Here is a 20,445-nt window from a genome sequence, read left to right on the forward strand (position 1 = left end):
TAGAATATTTGTATATTTATTGATTTATTGCTTTCTTACGGAAGGAATTCCATTTTATGTAGTACATTTTTCCTATTATTAATCCATCTGGGACGATGATCCCTAAACAAAGGTTGTTGTCATGTTGGTTGGTGTGGTATTTCTAGAGTTAACATCTAGCGATTTAACGATCGATCCGGAATTTTCCTGATAACTGATATCGTCATATCGAATGATACGCGGTAAAAATTTGGAAAACGTGTGGCAAGTTGTACAAAACGAGGAAACTGGTTAATTGGGATTCGATAAACGGATTGCGGGACTCAAAATCTAGTAAGTTATTAGAGAAATTAAAAGTTGTGTAAGTTCTACTTGAATTTGAAATATTAGAAACTTATAATTGAACGACTATAATGTATCACATTGAAATAAACATATTGTTCGATTTTTTAACTCAAGAACGTTGACAAGAGGCTGTTTATATTTTGCATTACTGCTCTTGTCACGATAAAAATATTGCAGGAAAGAAAGCTCGAGAGATTTTTCAACATTTTACGGCAACGAAAGTAATCATTTTTTTGAAACTGTAAGTTCGTTCGATATTTTCAGTTTGCCACCTTAACAGTGTGCCAGGTGTGCGTTTTCTCTTGGTCACGTTTCGAAAATTCTCGAGGTATTTCCTTATTCAATCAACGATGTAGGTTTCTGAACTGTATACCCTGGAGAAGCTTTTTCTTCGACAAACCGAAAGCCTTGAAAGCCCTACATTTACCGAATTTTTCTTTCCAAACGACAAATTTACAGTTCAGTTTTTTAACTCTATTTTATGTATTACTGCTGTTTCCCGTTTCTTCGTATTCTCCTTTGAGTTATAAATTAAAAGAAAAAAAAAAAGAAATAGAAATACCATTTAGCCAAAAATGGCTCAAAGAACGTGGCACAATTAAGTGTTCAATTTTCACATTTTTCCTTCTCTTTTTTAATATGCCGAAAATGCGGTTTCGAAAATTTCTACATTCACAAATTTCCAATTTTATGACAACAAAGAACAATCGAAAACAAAAATGTTTCCCTATTTTATTTTACGCAGCTCTACCTTGTTTTGCTTCGCTCGAGTCGATTCAGCTTTGCTCGGCTTGGCTCAGATCGGTTCAACTCGGCTTAACTTGGTTCTGCTTTGCTTTGCTTTGTTTTGTTTTGTTTTGCTTTGCTTTGCTTTGCTTCGCTCTGTTCTATCCTACTTTGCTTTGTTTCGTTCTACTTTGTCCTTTTTCCTAGTTTGCTTTATCCTGTCCTGCTTCTTCTATCCGCTTCGCACCGCTCTGCTCCGCTCTGCTTCCATCCGCTTTGCTCCGTAGCATTCCGCTGCGAAATATTTTGCTTTGCTTCCACGTGTTTCCCGTTTCTTTGCTTCCTTCTACTTTGTCTCCCTTTGTTTCACCTTGTTCCCCTCCATCACGCTTCGAACTCCGGTTCTCTCGAGACAAACGCTTTTTCAAAAGCAAAATCTACAAAAATCAATTCGAAACGCTATCCAAATCTATTTTTCACATTTATTTAATTATAACCTTGTGATTTACCGAAGGATCTTCTTAAAAGTTAGTACACACATTACGTAAGTGAAACGCCTATACCCTTGTTTGATCAAACGCTGTTTCTTTACTCGAAAGAAATGCCAAGATATTGTTTAATATTTGTGCAGATATTATCATAATGAAAGGGTAAGCAGAGAAATTAATTTTTACCTAAAATAATTTAGGTGCATGTATGAAACAGTATTTTTTTTTAATCACCAGGAATACTAAAAATTTGAGGAGCGTAATTTAAATTTGGAATGTGTTAATTCACATTGAGTACTGTTTGATTCGCATAGGTGCGCTTCAAATACACATGTTGCAACATAAATATCCATATTTGTAGCATTACAATGTGGAGATAAATGCAATTGTTGCGCTGTTAATTAACATCGGAGATTAAGAATAACGAGCGTATCATAGTCGTGAAATTTTCACGTGCTATGTCAAATATTAGACCGATTATAGCAGCCGAGTAAATATAGTCGAACAACGCGATTCTATAAGAAAAACGATAAAGCGAAGAAAAACCTTTGTTCGATCAAACGCTGGCTTATACTACTGAAGTTCTCTACCGCCAGGGAAAAGTTTCAGTGAAATCATCAATACTTATTGTGAAAAACAATGATGCGATAAAATTCAATAACACATATCAACATATCACAATCATCGCATCTTTGTACCTGTCACTGAATATTATATTAAAAAACACGTTTATCTGAAATTGTGAACATAAGAAGTTCGATTACATCGAACTTGTAACTTTGGCGTTAAAAAAGATAAAAACCAAAAACAATTAAACTTTTCCTTACAAAATATTATCTCATTTAAATATCCATCACAACTCGTCTGAATCATTTATTAACGATCATTGCAAAGATAGCCATTTGTGTACAATAAAAACATATAGATAGCATCACAGAACTTTCTATTTCATCGAGATAATTCGCGGTTTATGGGGCATGCTCTTAATATTCTATTACAGAGCCGTAGAAAAATATTTGTCTTTCATAAAAATGCTGTACACGAATCGTCGCTGCGCTAACAAATTACGCGAGTTTCCGATAAAAATTAGTCGTCGAGGTCCGTCAATATTTGCGGCTGGCCGTTTCGGGATTTAAATCAACCTGACACTCAATATCGGTGCAAGCTGTGTAACTCGGTAATAAAACGACGATAAAACGACGATAAAACAACGATCAAGATGCTGTGATATTGCGAAATTTTCTCGCCGTGACGCGCCATTCTGAAGCGAACTTGTCAAATGCAGACCAAAAAAGGTTACTTCTGCTATTTCTCTTCCTCGAGGTGCCTGTTACATCGTTGAAGCGCTATGCGAATTTTTTCACTGTAATATCGATCCACGTGCTGTCGTCTTCGCGTTGAAAATGTACATTTCTTTTTTACTTTATTTCCTCTTTGCTATGTTTTAGTTTTATGCGTTTTCGATATTCTTTTAATAGTACGATTAGCGATACGATGAAATGATTGGTAATATTTAACGACTGAACAGACACAATTAATTCTACGGTGTGACGAATGCAACTCACGAACAATAAATGGCTCATGAATATTTTTAAAATGCTCCAAGTACAATATATTATGCGAGAAACACCAAAGAATCCTCAGTATTAAGCTGATTACACAAATCGAGCAAACAATGAGACGGTACGTTGCTGTAACAACGATAAACTGAAGTAAAATCTTTGCCCGATCAATTATTCGTCTATACTACTGAAATTTGATCAACGTTGGAATCATCGTTGCCAGGACCACTGAACCACTATAAAATTCACATTATACTTAGAAGACAAGAAATTTTCATTCCGTACCGACCAGCTTCTATTAAAATTCCTCCACTCTGTCCTTCAAATTCGCGCAATCAATTAGCCGAAGTATATTAATCACTGCTTAACCGATACCACGAATCCGACCTCCTTTCGCCAATTACACAAATTCCGAATACCAAAGGTCAGAGATTGGCAAACACAAACACGAATAATTCACCATCGAATCGTTTTAATTTATCGTAATTTCAAAGTAAACACAATTAATAAGCTTTGCAGCTTCTACGTTTGTAGCACATAAAGTAGTGTACGTACGCGTAAGAGCAGATTCTATCGCGAGAGAAATTCCAAGGTAATGAGTCGGCGGTGAAAACGAAGCTGGAAAACGGGAATTCTCCGGCGAGTTAAACACCCTCAAAGAAATTTCTCTTTAGCAAATAACTTCTCTTGCCGGACTTAACAGTCTCGCGGTCGCGAATCGCTACTTTTAGCGGTTTCGCGAATTGTTGGTCGTCCATGAAAGCCTAGCCTGAGAGCAATTTCCATTGTTTTTGCGATTTTTAAGAGTATTACGCGCGATCTTCGACCTCTGTAAATAATTTCGCTCTTTCGAGCCTCTCTAATTGTTATCTGATTTTTCACGTGGTAACGCTACCTAAAAACGATAACACGATCGTGCAATTAAGGCTGAGCCATAGTTTTCACGTCTCGGAGACGAAGAGACGCGTAAGTCGAGACATTCTCCAAAAATCTTCGGACAGTTAGTTGCTTATTTTTGATAAGACGCATCTTTTTTACGCATCTTTTATTGCTTCGTAATCGTCACACCGAAGATATTTAGGTAGACAAGTCTCTTTATAAATAATTAAAACAATTTTTTTAAACGTATCCTAGAAAGAAAATTGTTTTGCCTATGAAATATTCTAATTTTAAAATTACGATGCGATACTCTGAATATTTTACATAGTTTGGCGTATTATGGGCACTGTGTGAATATTTGCATCTTCTAATTAATTCGTGTTGGAGGTAGCTAATTTACAGGTTTAATTTACTTCGCAGCCTAAAATTTAAATTGCTTCTATAGAACGGAATGTAGAATTTTAGGTGTCACTTCTTGAAGCTTTAATTCACCAACATTCCACATAGTTTGCATCTGCTATAATATTGTTCGAGTCTCGAGTACGAAATGGGTATTCTATGACATCGATTCTCCCTGTAATCTTCGAATTCGGGTAAATTATTCGATCGACGGTACAATTGGCTATACTAATTTCATTTGGTGAATGCGCAAGCTGTACAGGGTGTTCTATAGATTCACGTTTCAATTTCGTCAATGTGTTTTACTAGAAATAAAATGAAAATGTTATTCAAAGCAATAAAATAAATCTGTAAATGCTTTACTAAACGATATATATATCTACACAATAAATAGAAAGTGTGCCATAGATCCTTAAACAAATCTGATCAATAAAATGTATTCCATAGATGAAAATAAATTGACAATGTCGTATAAAATATAAATAGGTTGAATCACGTGAGTGAAATGATAAGTTCTACCAATATTGCTACCAATATTAAACCATATATATCGTTCACAGCAAAATTCATAGAAACCACAATGGATATTGAACCCGTTCCGATGGAAATTGCACAAAACCGCTTTATTCTACCCAGTATTCCAGCAATTAAGCTCCGAGCTAATCGATTACTAATCTTCATTCGTTCGAAACGAAAATTTCAACTATTCTACGACGAAGACACCTTCGAAACTTTCAAAGGATACATCGACGTGTACTAAGCGCGTAAAATCATCTTCATTCGTTTCAAACTATTTCACCATCAACTTCGATCATACTGCAAGCGAAGACTATGAAAGCTTTCAAAGAACGCTTCGAAGTGTGTTACTTGCAAGTGCAATAAATCGTCCTGTACCACTCACTTACTGGTAAACCAGCGGATATCTGCGGATTCATGGGAAATTTGGAATTTTGCAAAATTCCACGGAATACACGCAATACGAAGAAACAAATGGTACAGTAAGTACACAGTACTTTTACGTAGAATACTTGGCAGATAAAGCAATGTTCTACCTAGTTGCACCATTTTCTTAATTATATTTTCAAAAATATGAATCTGAGCGCAAGAATTTGCAGTCTACTTATTAACAAATGTTGGCACCTGTTCGAGAGAAATCGTATAAATCGACAAATACAGTATACGGGTGAATCAGAGCGAAAAGATGTTGCAAAAAAAAAAAAAAAAGGAAGGAGAAATTAAAAGAAGAGAAAAAGATCTTGTGAAGAAGAAATTACGTATTTCGTGGACGAATCGAGGCCGAAGATATACGATTCCTAAATAACTGCTGATCGTATTTTTCCCCTTTAACGTGGTCCATCCGAAATTTCCTTGGGAAGCTGTCGAAGCGGAAAAAGCCTCGGGATAACGGGTCGAGCCGGTGAGAACGAATCGATTCAGCCGGTGCACGCCGTGTCTCTATTTCCCGTTCCGAAAAGTCGTTCCCGTAGCCCGAAAATTGGATCAATTTCAATATTTCGAAACATGCCCCTGAACCATCCGTACCCGACGTGAATCCGACCAACTTTTCTCCGCGCGTCGCGCCAAACCGATGAAAACGGTGGACGTTACTGTTTCCTTTTAATTCGCCAACTTCTCGGTTCGTTTCGAGTTTTTCTGCCGGAAGATTCGTAGAACGTGGCGGACAAATGCGATCCAAACGTCTGATATCAGGTTCCTTCTTTCGTTATCTCTGCATTTTCGAAAATGGACGAATGATTGAACGAAACGAGTAACAAGAAGCAATTTGTCAATTATTAAGATAGGAAACAGCGATGAAATAAAAAATGGTGAATACCCGCTTCCTATAAGTTTAGATTGGTGTTGTATCGCGTAAACCAATCAAATAAATCAAGCAACTCGAAATGACTTTTACACTGCGCTCCTGTAATTGTATTGCACTTTAATTTATTTATTTTTTTACGCTCAAAACTATGACACAACAAATTTTGTATTTCTTTCGACGGAAAAATGGAGAGAAGACTGGCCGGTTTCCATATTAAGAATTAAGATTTCAATTTTCCCGCGGTAGACGGTTTTTCGCTACTAGCAATGACTACCTTCCACGTTTCCCGTGGAGCCATAAAATTCGATATCCTTGAGCTTAACAAACTGTCAGTGAAGTTCGCTCGTGATATCCCGTCGCCCACGAGATCCACTCGGCCGTGCTGAATTTTTTATATGCATACTATACGCGCGGCCTTTTGATCTTTTTCTTTGGATAGCGTTCGATCAGATATTCGTTGGATATTGTGCAACTTTATTTGATGATAGAATGTTTTAAGAAGTTAGTGAAAACTACGAAATGAATTGAGTATGCAGTTTGAATACCAAAACTAAAAAGAGAGAATCCAGCTTCTTAATATAATTCGAAGATACTTTGAACATTTTGGAAAGTTTTTCAGCCGTAAAGTGATAGAAATTAGTCGTGGGATTGTCCGCAACGAAAGAAGATTGCTAAATCGACCGGTTGAACGCTTAGTTCTTTGAATATAAATAATCGATCGTGACTATAAGAATCATCATTTCTTCGGTTGTTTCTTTCTTTCTAATCCCGATATGCATATCGTTAATGTTGTATTTATAAATTACAAAATTGTTATTAGAAATAGGGTACGTTAATCTAGTAAACTCAATATATGTAGTCGCAATTTATTTTCACGAGAATTGTACAAAACTCTCATCACGCTCAAGGAATGAAAAACATCTTGCAAGCTGAATAACCTCATCCTGATACATACTCTCCCTCCACAATTTTTCTCCTTTTTCTCCTCATCATACACGTACACACACACACACATATATATTGTTTTAACGATTCACACAAACGACAGATTTTGAAATTATGCGAAAGTTACTCTAATAAACGTAACAAAGTATTTCTACGTATATAGTAAAAAACTGCCGCAGTCCTTAAGGAATTAAAGGCTTAACAGGTAATTTCCCCTTTACACTTTCCTCTGTTCTTTCAGCTTTTTGCTTCCTTTCGTTTTTTTAAATTCAGACATACGCGCCTCCAGTCATAGAATAAAGCCTTAATATGACGCAAGCTTAGTCGGCCCATTTCTTCCTTCTTTTTTCTCCCTCTCTTTTCTCGCGCAACATTCGCCAACCATGGTTCTTGCGCTTTTCATTCATGGAATTCGAGCGTCGTTGGGCGAAGGCGGAAGTAATTGGTTTTGTCGCCTTTGCTGCCTTCATTTTCGCTCGGCCGCTCTTGTTTCCGGCGAAGTAACGCGAAACTGAAACAACCAAAGTCGAGAAAACGCCGCGATTGTAAATGGAGCGGTGTTCTTTAAGGAACTCCAAGCCTCGCCAATTACAACAGTTACCCTCAACTTTGCGTAGACCAACTTTTTGCAACCTTTCCTTTTTCTCTTTTTTTTATTCTTCAAACATTGGTCGGTGCTCATGGTCTGCAAAGTTACTCCTTGATTCTGTTCGCACTCGGTATCTTGTACAAAAGATATATCAGATGCGAAGAGTGAGAAAGAGAGAGAAAGAGAGAGAGAGAGAGAGAGAAAGAGATTCATTTACGTAGTGGAATTTCTACATTAGTTTTTAGATTATATATACAGATGATGGTAGAGAGAGGGAGATTTAAATTTTGGAACGTTCTGTCTATAAATTGCTTATCGAGAAAGCGAAGAATTGGTAAACGAAAAATTATCGAAACATCGAGAAGGGTTTTTCCTTGTGTCTCGTAGAAGACGAAATGTCCCTCCCACGATATAAATTACACCATCGTTTTTAAATTTATTATCACAAAAGCGAAGACGAAAATTTTTACACGATATGTAGGTAGCTTGAATGGGAAGAAAAATCGAAAAGGATAATTAGTAAACGAAGAATTATCGAAGCATCGAGGAGGATCTTGCCTATATCGTGACAACGATGGATAAGTCTTTCACGATACAATTTACATTATTTTTTCATACTTAATTACCACAAAATTGTGGGAGGGAACTTCTTTACGATGTACGGGACTAAATTATAAGACAAACAATAATAAGATAATTGGTAAACGGAGAATTATCGAAGAATTATCGAGAAGGTTTTTCCCTTTGGGTTTCGCGGAGGATCAAATGATCCATAAGTTATTAAACTAGTGTAATTGAGGTTGAAAAGCAGACCGCCTCTGGTCGATCCTTTTTCGTTTCTCTTGTCCATTATCGTCGCCGTGGGAATACAAAAGAAATGAGAAAGTGCGAGACGTGCAACAGTGAATCTTTTTCCGAGGCCAGGCAAGTATCCCGAAAAGAGTAATAAATGCCCGGCGTGCAGGCGTTCGCTGTTCCTTTGCTGCTAGAAAATTAGACCTGAAAGAACATTGGCTGCGTAATTACATGTTTCTGAACGATGGTGAGAGGAAAAAAGGACTTGGAAAATAACAATCCAGCCGGGAACATCATTGCCTTTCCCGTCTCTCTTCTTCTGCCTCGTGGGTTGCAAGGAAAAAGAAAGAGAGAAATTTCTCGAGTGAATAAAATTTACTTTCTTCGCGTGATGCTTACCGTTCCCAATTTCTCTTGCTTACCGTGATAAATCTGATAACACTTTACTTTATCGTCGAGTTCTGAGAGTCGCGCAAATCGTTTGAGCTATTTACTGTTACTAGGGTTGCCGTACTATAGTGGTATACTTCGCCTATTTACCGTCACTCGTCACTATAATTACGTAAGTCATCATTATAATTTGTTTAGAAGTATACGATACAAGAGCTGTCAATGCAAATAAACGATATTTCGCATGTTTATCAGGCCGCTAGTAACCAATCAACTAGCCTTAAAAATTGTCCATAATCGAATTTGGCGGAAATTATTTACTCGAATAATCTTCGAATCCAAATAGCTCTATCTTAGTATTAGATTATACTACTAGGTTGCTATTAAATTCAGGCTACTATCAGAGATTTATTAATAAATCGCGGATTTTTATGCATTTATAGAAAATTTGAGAAATGCACAGAGTGCATATAATATGCAACAATATACAAAATATCCTAAATACAATACGCACAATTAGAGATTAAATTCACCGTAGCGATATCGACAACTTTTAGCGAATATCTCGCGATTTTCTCTATCCCGTGACCGATCTACTATTTACATATACAGAAAAAAATTCTTCGAAACGTTGATTCTTTACAACACGCGGAGAAGTCATCGAAATCGAAGAAGAAGCAACATTTCTACAGTTTCACCGATAAAATAATTGCAAAGGTAGGCTCCACTTTCGAATATATATTCGCAAAAATATTGTAGGTTCTTTACTACAATTAGTTTATTTACAATAAATGGATTAAACAGACGTTGATTAAACAGGAAACGATGGTTGTTTAACGTGAACTAATCACAATAACGCATTATAATTAAGACAACTAGATAGTTAATTTGCAACTCTAGTCACCACGGATCCAACGCTCTCTCGACAACGCCAGTGTTTCGACCGTTTGCGGAGAGACGCGATCGCGAGATGGCACGTCAACGAGAGTTGTAAATTCCCGTTACGATTAAATAATCGACGCCACGAACTGATCGATCCCCTTATTTCTATTATGATAACAGGGGTGGTTCAATTGAATATGCACTGAATTAACAGGTATTAGGTTAAAGTTTATTCAAACAACTTATTGACTAGAGAGATATAAATTGATATAGTATAGATAAAGTATAATCGAGTTTCGATTGACAGCCAAAGTTACAATGTGTAGTACGCGACGTAAGCTTAGATGATGACGGTTCAGAAAATGCATAAAGACTGACTCTCTGTGAAGATGATGCTGCGGAGGAAAGCTTGCGATGGGAGGGTCTAATGACACGAAAAGAGCTGATTTGTTAAGGACAAGTTTTCGTTGGGAAAGACTTCGCTGTTAATTGGCTAATTTTCTAGGTTGGTGGGTGAGGAAGGGTGCTAACCGCTCCCGAGAGAGAGTTGCTAGTGGGAAGGATCATACGTGAGAAAACTAACTTTCCCGTAGTAAAGAGTAAACTTTTAGAAAACGATTTAGTAAAGAGATGTTTGTTCGGCCTGAAAGACCTTAGCTAAAAAATTCCTGAGATTTATGGTAAGTCCGTAAGACTATTGAGGGTACGCAGTGAAGATGTGAGGAGATCGGGTTGCCATCTTGCCCGCATTTACCAAATGTCCAGCTGGACAAATTGTAAAGTATAAATTGAATAATAATAAAAAAAAAAATCTTGCCCGCGGTGTGTGGCCTGGTCTAGATAGAGTGTCGCCAGACGTAGTAGCTAGCAACGCTCTCTCGACAACGCAATTCGCACTCTCTGACTTCTCAACTCACAATGACTGCTTGGAAAATAAATTAAAAATATACAAAACGATCATAATACCACTATGGGGGACAGCAGCAATGAGCCACGGCAGTAATGAGCCATATAAACAAAATAGAGACAGTACAAGCTAAAATTCTTAGAACAATAGCAAGCGCCCCATGGTATGTTAGAAACGAGGATATACGGAAGGACCTGGGAATACCAACGGTCAAAGAGGAAATCAGCAGATACGCAGGAAAATACAAAGAAAGAATAGGAACACACCCAAACCGGCTAGCTGTGGAAACGATCAACACCTCAAGCATGGATAGAAGACTGAAAAGGAAACACTCAGCAGACCTCACAAAGGACACAACCTAACAAACACGAAGATGGTATCCCGCTGGGGGTAGCCACCCACATGATAATCAAACAGCTAAAAAATTCTACCAAATGTCCAAATTGTGAATGTAAAGAATTAAATAAAAAAAAAAAACAATGACTGTTAATTCGTTTTTGTCCCTTAGCAACTCGTTATCTTTTGTTTTACCCTCACGTCTTTTGTCTCAGCCCCATCACGCACATATTCCGCAACCGCTTGTTTATAATTCGCCCGACACCCCCCAGGCTCCTCGTCCACGGTACTACAATATGAATTTGTATAAATGTGAACCGTCTATCGATAATAAAGGATATCCTCTAGGATACTTTAAGATGTGCGACGACCATGGGATACGTGGTTTGCTAAAGAAAAACAACGAGAAACACACACTGCGGGAGCAGAGAGAACGACGCTGGATTGAATGTCATAAAATATTTATCCGTGGAAAGGTGATATAGTTTGCCGGCCAACTTTCCATCGATCGAACTCTCTTCGTATCAGTTTTCTCGTGTCCTTACCCCTTCACCCCCTTTGTTCACCGGTTCTACGTCGTTCACTGCGTTCTTTTTCCGGACACGTACGACCCGTGGGGTCGGATACGTGGAAACCCCGTGTCGTTTACAAAGGCGCTACACAGGATCGCCGTGTGTTCATCGCGCGTGATTTCAACTGGCTCACGTAGGACAGCCACCATCGTAGATCGAACGTTCTACGTTCTACGTTCACGTAGTAAAACGTCGGCAAAGTGCACACAGGTATTCACGCTGTGAGACGGATTCGTATCACAGTTTATGACGTAGCGAACGACGTATCGGTTTTTCATGGATACCTCGAAGATAGCACGATTGTTTCCTTAGCGATGATCCGTGTAACTTCACCGTCTTTTTCCACGGTGATTCGTCTTATTGAAAGTCTCGTGGAAGAAAATTTGGCGATATTTGCTGGCTGCGATACTACACACAGGCAAAATTGGTGGTTTCGTAAGTTCCATCTTTTTTATCGGCTACTTCTATGTTTCATGGTAGAACAGTTTTATATCAAAGAATTGAAGGACATTCGTTGGTGGTAATGGTAGAATGGTGTAGATTGATAAGCTTTGTGATTTTCGTAGTTTATCCTTTGTTGGATATTCGTAAGTTTGGTAGTAGGAAAATTTCTTTCCTCTGCAATCTTCTGTTAAAGAATATAAGAACGTTTTTTGTTTGTAACAACCCAAGTTTTCTTTAGAGTTTTATATTAAAGAATTTTTAGGAAGAACATTTATTGGCGATTATGGTAGACCGAGGTAAGCTTGTCGATACAGAAAGTTGAAGTTTATGTTGGATACTTTCAGGTTTGGTGGTACGAGGAAAGAATGTTAATTGCTGGGTATGTTGTTCTTCTTCCGGATGATTTGCTTTCTTTGAAATTTTACCTTAGGAGGGGTGACAACATTTATTGCTTATTCATTGACAATAAAAAACAAGGGTTAAGCTCGTTGATTTCTTAACTGTTCTTTTAATTTCTACTTTGGATATTGCGAAAGCTTGGCAATATGAAGGAAGAAGGTTGATTGGACACGTCGTTTTTCTTCGGAGCGATTTATTTTTAGAAAATTATCGATAAGTTTAGTATCAGTTTAGAAAAGGAGTATCGCGTGGAATCTTTAACAGAATATCTTAAGCTACGTTAAGAGAGCTTCGTTTAGGAGAATTTAAACAATTCCCGAAAGTATTCGATGATACGAGAAGGATCGCAGGAACACTTATGTCTGCTATGGGAAAGTTGTTGAACGCAACGGTTGTAGCGAAGAAGGTGATAAAAAGAAATTAGAATCTCTTTTCTGAAAGTTTTTACCGTTAACGTTTGTACATTAAACTGCCGTTAGTTTTATAACGATGACAAAACAGTGTCATTATCCACACCTACGGACTCTTATCGCAGTTCCTCCTTTAAGATTTAGGTTTGCCTTTATAAAGGATAACTTGGCAAGAAAGGGTGAAACGTTCATTAACCTCACGAAGGAACAAAGAAGGACTCTCAACTTTCTCGTTAACAATTTCTTAACTCGCCCAGCACGCTTCTTATTATTTTTAATCGGTTTGATCAACAAATGCTTCATGTACGTGACTCGATAAATTGTAATTCTACTCCTTTAATTTTCGAAAATCTGTTTTCAGATTAGACGTTAGAAACGAATGAGAAGGAAAGATAATTTGTCTTGACTATTGCGATGTCAGAGCATGAAACGATATTTTTAATACGTATAAATATAACAATGTATGATATCGTTACGATATATAATTTTTAATTAGCAAGTTATAACGTAAATTGGATCTAGACAAATTAAGAATTGTTATATTTGCGTCAAATAAATTCAACGAAAAGATACATCTGATCGCTTAAAAAATCCGTTCTCTTTGATCCAAACCGATTCAAACCGTCACATTCTAACGTTCGAATCGAACCACTCGATCCACCTTCGTTCGCATAGAAATTTGTAATAAAATATCCCATTGACCCGACGAAATCGGTTTCACCAGAAGCGAAGGAACGTTTTCCGATCGAAACGGCCAGAAATATTGCGTTCGTCGTTCGAACGACGTTTCTCTTTTTTGACGAGCCTTTAATATTTCACGATGAAACACGAAGACGTTGATCGTCGTCGACCAGGAGTTGCTTGCCTTCCGGTGAACCGGTCCGCGGTTTCCGCGAAGCGTGGAAACGTGTTGACCGGCGAGTGTCGTCGTTGCTTGCGCTTAGTACACGTGGCCGTGGGCATTGGAGAAGAAAAGAAGAAAAAGAAAAATAAACAGGAAAGTAAAAGAATGAGGGACGAGAGGGAAAGCAGACGACGACTCAGAGAGAGAACTGTGACCACGGAAAGGCACGATTCAGGAAGATGTTTCCTTGTCGCCTTGGGACACTTCTTACGTCTTCCTCTCTCTCTCTCTCTCTTTCTCCTCGTTTCTTTAGCCAACGGAAGTTTCGAACTCTATGTCCACGACTTTGTAAGCGTGCGGTTTACTGGCGTAGAATTTGTCGCGAAATAAAATTTTCCAATTTCTATGCAATTTCCTATAAGAATCGTTCGTTACATTACAGATAAAGTTCGCCTGTTTGAAGAGCTTGCAAAATTTGGAACAAAATTATATCTGTGGAATTTATAAATGATTTTTCCCATACAATGTCTAATTCTCTTTATGCAAATAAAAAGTAATTTAATCTTTCGGAAGCGGTGAATATTTATACGGTAAAAGAGACTGAATATTTTTGTGCGATTTCTAGGCTAAACTGTCTCTTAATCGGGTCTGTCGATAATCGTTTACTCGTTTAAAAATTATTTAAACCTATACGATTTTCCTCAGCAAAATAACGAAATTCGACTTCTTAGAAACGTATCGAATACTTTTTACTCCGAACTCCCTCTTTCGCTGTAATTTCTGTGTTTGCAAAATATCGAAACTCACTGGATTCTCGTTATTAAAATAAAACCATTCGAAAAATAAAGGAAATATTCACTGTTTACGTTATTTTTCTGTCGGAGATTTCCAACCGCTTAGCTTATAACCTACACGAAATATCAAACTTCTGCCTTCAATTTCGATACTTGGTAACATCACAAACACTTTTAACAAGAATCTGCCTTTCGAAATATCTTGCCCTCGCGAAACGATCGCACCATGTTTTCAATCTTCTTTTCGAAACACCGTTTCGAGAAAAAGGGGAAGAAGAAGAAGGGCGAAGATAGTGCGAGGGGTGAAACAAATTCGCGAAACTTTACGTTCGATCTTCACTGAGAGGTTTCGTGCATCGGATCGGGAAACACGTCGTTTTCTAAACTCTAGCCAACTCTAGTTCCTCGACTAGGAGGCGGCCACCCGAAGGTTTACGCTAATCACGGTTTACCACCTTCGACGTCGACTTTCCAATAAGTTGCCGGGGAATGTCTTTGTTAACGCGCCAAGTTGACCGCATCAACGAGCGTGATTGTATCGGACTTTCGTCGAGTTTCGCGCCGACTATTCGAACCGGATTCGTCGAAGCGTTCTTAATAACGCGGGAAGAGCCATTGTTCTACGAACCGGTGCGGCCGATTCGCACGGTGTCATGAAATTCGAGAATGCAACCTCGAACGACTGAGCTATAAATGGCTTTGCTTCAACCACCGTTTTATCAACTTTAACCTCTGTTAATTTCAGATTGGTCGAGTAGCTTCCAACTTGCGGTTCTTCTTCTTTTGTCCGTTTTTATGGCAAGGTTTAAAGGTTGCGTTTGACGGGTTTATCTATTTTACTAAGCTTGTAACTCTTCGTTTCTTTATCCTTGTTAGGGGATTGTATTCTATACGAAGATGAAAGGGGAAAATACGTTACGAGTATAATATTGTTGAATTTTTTTTTTTGTTCGAGAACAATGAGCATTCTTCAATGATGGGAAGGATGTATTAGGTTGTCCGGCAGGTTTCTTTCGTTTTATAAGAAAATAATAGAAGCACAATGTTTTATTTCGAATTATACACGAACATAACAATAGAAATATAACGAGATGGATCATACTTAATTCAATAAAATAATAGAAGCACAATGTTTTATTTTGAATTATCCACGAACATAATAATAGAAATATAACGAGATGGATCATACTTATTCAATAAAATAATATAAAACAGAAATTACTGTTCATCTATTATCACCTTATGAAACGAAAGAAACTTTTTTGACAACCCAATACTTCAACATAACATAATTGAAAAGAGTGACGACCTACTCGGTCCAAAGTAATGTCTTTTAGCGATAAATCGAAGCAAGTTTTGTGAAAAAAATCTCTGCTTCTGAGAAATTAATATTAAAGATACGTATGCATAGATCGATAAAAATCTGTTGATAAAAATGTTTGATAAATTTAACCGAATAAATTACCCAGTTTGTGATAGTACGAGATACTACGTATATAATTTGCTATATAAATGAAACAGATTATTTCTCTTAATTTACAAGATCTTTTTACACGTAGAAAATTTTCGTTCGGAATTTAAAAGATATTTAAATTTCGCTTCAATGGCTGAAAGCTTCCAAAATCGCGTTTCTGGACGCTAATGGACTTAATGAATAATGCTTGTATGGGCCGCATGAATTACCGCGTTTTTTTTGCTTAGAGAATAACCTGGCCTTTTGTTCGTGTTGCTGGCAACCAGGGTGTCGCAAAATATCTTGTATAATTTTATAGCTATTCACGTAAAGGCGATCAACGTGGCGCTTCATTTTTCACGCGGGACAATGGCGGGGAAAATAACAAAACAAGGGTGTACTATACATTCTCGATTATTCGCTAGAAATAGCGAAAAATATCTAGCATTTAATCGAAATTTACATGTTACTTTTAGAAAGGAACAAAGTGAAGGAAAATGAAAGCTGTAAACTTCCAATGTAATTGGGAAAAGATTAATAAGTTAGATATATCGGGTTTTTAACTGCAAATAGCTTCTACGAAATGTATAGTATATTTAATTAATCCTTATAATATTAATCTCTGTACGATAGCTTGCCAGCGATTAACTTTGTTCTTTCAACATAATTTATGTACTAAAAATGCAATTCATGTAAAAAGATCACGTGAATATTCATAATCGCGAATAATGGGATTTTGATTCTTGTTAACATTGGATGCATGTAATTAATGGTAAACTTTTTCTTCGATGTAGTAGAAAAATGACGAGTAAAGTAAAGTTTAGTTTGTTCGATCCGTTAAACATAAAATTCGAAGAGACAACATCTCGTATGCACCAATCTAACACAATGATAAATTCGATAATATACAGGGTGGTTGGTAACTGGTGGTACAAGCGGAAAAAGGGTGATTCTACGCGAAAAAAGAAGTCGAAAATATAGAATAAAAATTTTTCGTTCGAGGCTTTGTTTTCGAGAAAATCGACTTTGAATTTTCGCTCGGTACGCGTGCGCTTTATCACGTCTCGTTATAACGGATCTCACTGTAGATCGTTGTCTCCATGGAAAAATTAAAAAAAAAAGATGTTATTCTATATTTTCGACTTCCTTTTTTGCCTAGAATCACCCCCTTTCCGCTTGTACCACCAATTACCAACCACCCTGTATAAAAGGTATGAATTAGAAATATAGTAAAATCAGAGTTCAGAATGTCGAATGAAACATAGAAAAGGTTCTTCTTTCGTTAAACAAAATATTATTTAAACGATGGGTTATTCTCAGAAAAATGATTGTCCGGTAAGAAAGTGAGTTTCCAAAGAAGTCGGGGAAACTCTTAATCGCCTCAGAATGCTCTTCAATTTAACGCTTCTTCTCCAAGATTCAAACTTTTTTCCGGAATCATCAAAATTATATTATAGCATAAATCTCCAAACTCTAACCAACTTTTCAAGCTAAATCTTTCCAACCGTCCGCTCTGCCCCGGTTTTTTTCTTCGTTCTCTCTCAGCGGAATTTCATTTCTATATCGAAATCAACGAACGGACGACTCTTTTAACGTAGACGCGAGAAAAAACACATTGAATGGTTTGTAAACGGGAGGAATTGTAACGGCCGTTAAATCGAGAATCCACCAGTGACATTTGAAACATTTAAAATCGAAAGAGAAGATGGTGGTGTACTCACAGATGACGACGAGATGAGCGTTGGCACGGATCGATTTAATGCGCAAATATGGTCCAACTTGGCACTGATATTCTCCATCGTCCGTCAAAGAAGCGTCTGTGATCTTCAGATTGTAGATTCCGTTGTTTTGATCACCTATCAGTCTCAATCGCGAGTGCCCGACGATTTCTCCACCTGTGTAACAAAAAAAAAAAAGAGAAACGAAACGTTTATTCCTCTTAAATTTACTTTTCTTCGCGTTTAATTTAATTCGTAATCTTAGTAATCATCGCTTTAACGGTTTTAAGAATCTTCTCGTCTGTCATCGAGAATATTTTCATAATTTTGTTTTTCTATTCTTCGGTATCAGTAGCGTTTATAGAAGTGTCATCTATTTCTTGACAATTGGACGTTAATCAGATGACTCACGAGTAAAATTAAAAACTATATATCTTAATCGAATTAATATTTAACATAGAGCAGAAGAATTAACTCTACCGTGGAAGGATACATTTAAAATATTGTAGAATAGAACGCTACTAAATTCGCTAAAGAACTCCTGTACATTTTTAAATATTCCTTTTAGCAACAACAGCTCACGAGTTTGAGAATCTTCTATTTATGTACATGTTTTAGGTAAAACACAAGTTGCTTGAATAGAAGGGGAAACGTCAAAGGTCTCGATCAAGAAAACAAACGACGAGGAAGAATAATCGCTAGCTTTATGTTCAACCTTGCTCCCTCTTTATAGGAAAATGGGGATTGTTACAGTCCTAAAGAGCGAAATTGAAAAAGGGTATTACTGCGGCTTAAACGTTTTCACGAGGGTGTTTCATTAAAATCTTCCTGCGTTACGATGGGGTGATTTTTATTTTAACTTCGTAGACCAATTATCTTCATCATCGATCGTCTCGGTATAAACGTACATCGATTGAAAAATAGATTGATAATTTCGAGAAAGATTCTCATTAAATTAACTTTTTTCTTTCATATTGCCAAAGATACTTTAATCCAATTTCTCTCGATTAAAAAGACGAACGTTTAATAACGTTCGTATCTCTTTGTCTATCATTTTGAAAATGAAGCTCTAAGTACCTTATCCGTAATTTCATACTTATTATTGCAATTTTATCCTTTATCATCATATTATCTTCCTATATTCGTTATCTAAATATTATTCATCCAATTTTATACTTTTATTCATGCTACAACCACCATATAATATTATATTATACTATTGGACGTATATTATTTTATTCCAAACCCAAGCAAAGAGACAGAAATCTCAAAATAAATAGTTCACGGTTTAACGTTCCGAGTAAAATAAGCCAATGAAAATGTTCTCTACATCCATTCCGATATATTCCAGGAATATCGCCATTTTCCAATAATTATTACGCAAACGTCCCCGATCATAGGAAAAGAAAAAAAAAAAAAAAAAGAAGGATCTCAACTGCGACGCGTTAAGGCCGTATCATAACTCAACGATACGTCGTAAACTAAACGAGCAGCGTTTCTATATACAGAGTAAAGACACACGTTCGCCGGGAAATACTGGAACGTACTGCCACTTGCGTTTCGATAAAAGCGGTGATGTATGCAAAATCGATGGAACGGTACGGCTTTATGGCGGCCATTACCTTCTGTCAACCTTGCCTTTGTCGTCAAAAGTTTTGCCACGGCTAGATATTCGAAAGTCGGACAGCTCGCTGTTTCTAATGCGATCTCGTACAAAAGAAACATTCTCGGCTACGATCGTGAAAATTCGAAATTGGCCTTTTAACTCGTAAGTTCGAAACCTCGAAATTTCTTTAATCGAAACCTCCTGCCCGAGTGTTTCCTTCGATTTTTCGTTTGTGATCCGAAGTACCATGACTCGGAGGTCGTTGATGAATTTGCGTGTCAGAAATTTCGTTCGTTCGCACGAACAGTACGAACAGATTTCGGAGCGTGGTTATCGTTTTTGAAAAAAAAAAAAAAACCAACTATGAGCGTCTTGTGCTGTTGAAGGGCAAAAGAGAAAAAGAAAGACGATGTACGTAACAGTGAAAATGGACGGTCTCCTGTCAGACACATTTTATAAGTAATACGACAGATGCTGCATCTTCTCGTAACTTGCCGCGCGTTCAATGTGTTAAAAATGGTTTCCAGCAAAAATTGCTTTGGACGATACTAGATTTTTTTTTATAAAAGAGCAACGACAATTTCCTCTGAAACTGTTAAGTTACGTTTTCGTTTCATTCGCTCGTGTGACCTTTTTTCTTGTTCAATCTAAATGGTTGTCTCCTATTTCAAATAATAATAATAATAACAATAATATTAAGGAAATAATACAAATATATGTGTATGTTTTTGATAAATAACCTCGTAACAAAGTTGGCAAATTATCCCGCTTGCGCATTTTTCCAGCAATTTATTTGTGTTTTTAAATATCATTGTATACTTTAATATTGTATCGTTGACCCGCAGAATTTATTTTCTCTTCTTTTATTCAGATACAGAATTAATCTTGCAATATTTCAAATATCACGATGGCAAATTTAATCCCTAGAAGTCGAACGATGTCGCTGTGATTTATTTATTAGAGCTATAGTCTGTGATAACATAGTCTCGGATAATATCCTGCATCACATTAAATTACATCATTATAGCATAATCTACTAATCAGTGTTCGTTTATAGTTCAATTACATCGTATTGATAAATTTATTATTACAACGCATTGAGATATGAAACGTACCGAACGTTGTTTCCAATTTTTTAATATTTCCAATACCATAATCGTA

General features: G+C 36.9%; 1 protein-coding gene across 4 annotated transcripts in view; it reads right to left on the reverse strand.

The window, feature by feature from the left end:
- The window catches only part of LOC117231209 (nephrin), a 483,663-nt gene that overhangs the window by 81,221 nt on the left and 381,997 nt on the right, over nt 1–20,445 (reverse strand). For all 4 annotated transcript variants that reach the window (XR_004492918.1, XM_033489407.1, XM_033489406.1 and 1 more), the window contains exon 3: nt 17,682–17,855. Coding sequence is in view for 3 of the 4 variants with exons in the window: in XM_033489407.1 (XP_033345298.1) it covers nt 17,682–17,855 (174 nt within the window). In the remaining variant the exon portion in view is untranslated. The remainder of the gene's footprint in view (nt 1–17,681; nt 17,856–20,445) is intronic.

This window comes from Bombus vosnesenskii, unplaced genomic scaffold, assembly GCF_011952255.1.
Source record: "Bombus vosnesenskii isolate JDL3184/JDL3185 unplaced genomic scaffold, Bvos_JDL3184-5_v1.1 scf7180000013272, whole genome shotgun sequence".
NCBI classification, from domain to species: domain Eukaryota; kingdom Metazoa; phylum Arthropoda; class Insecta; order Hymenoptera; family Apidae; genus Bombus; species Bombus vosnesenskii.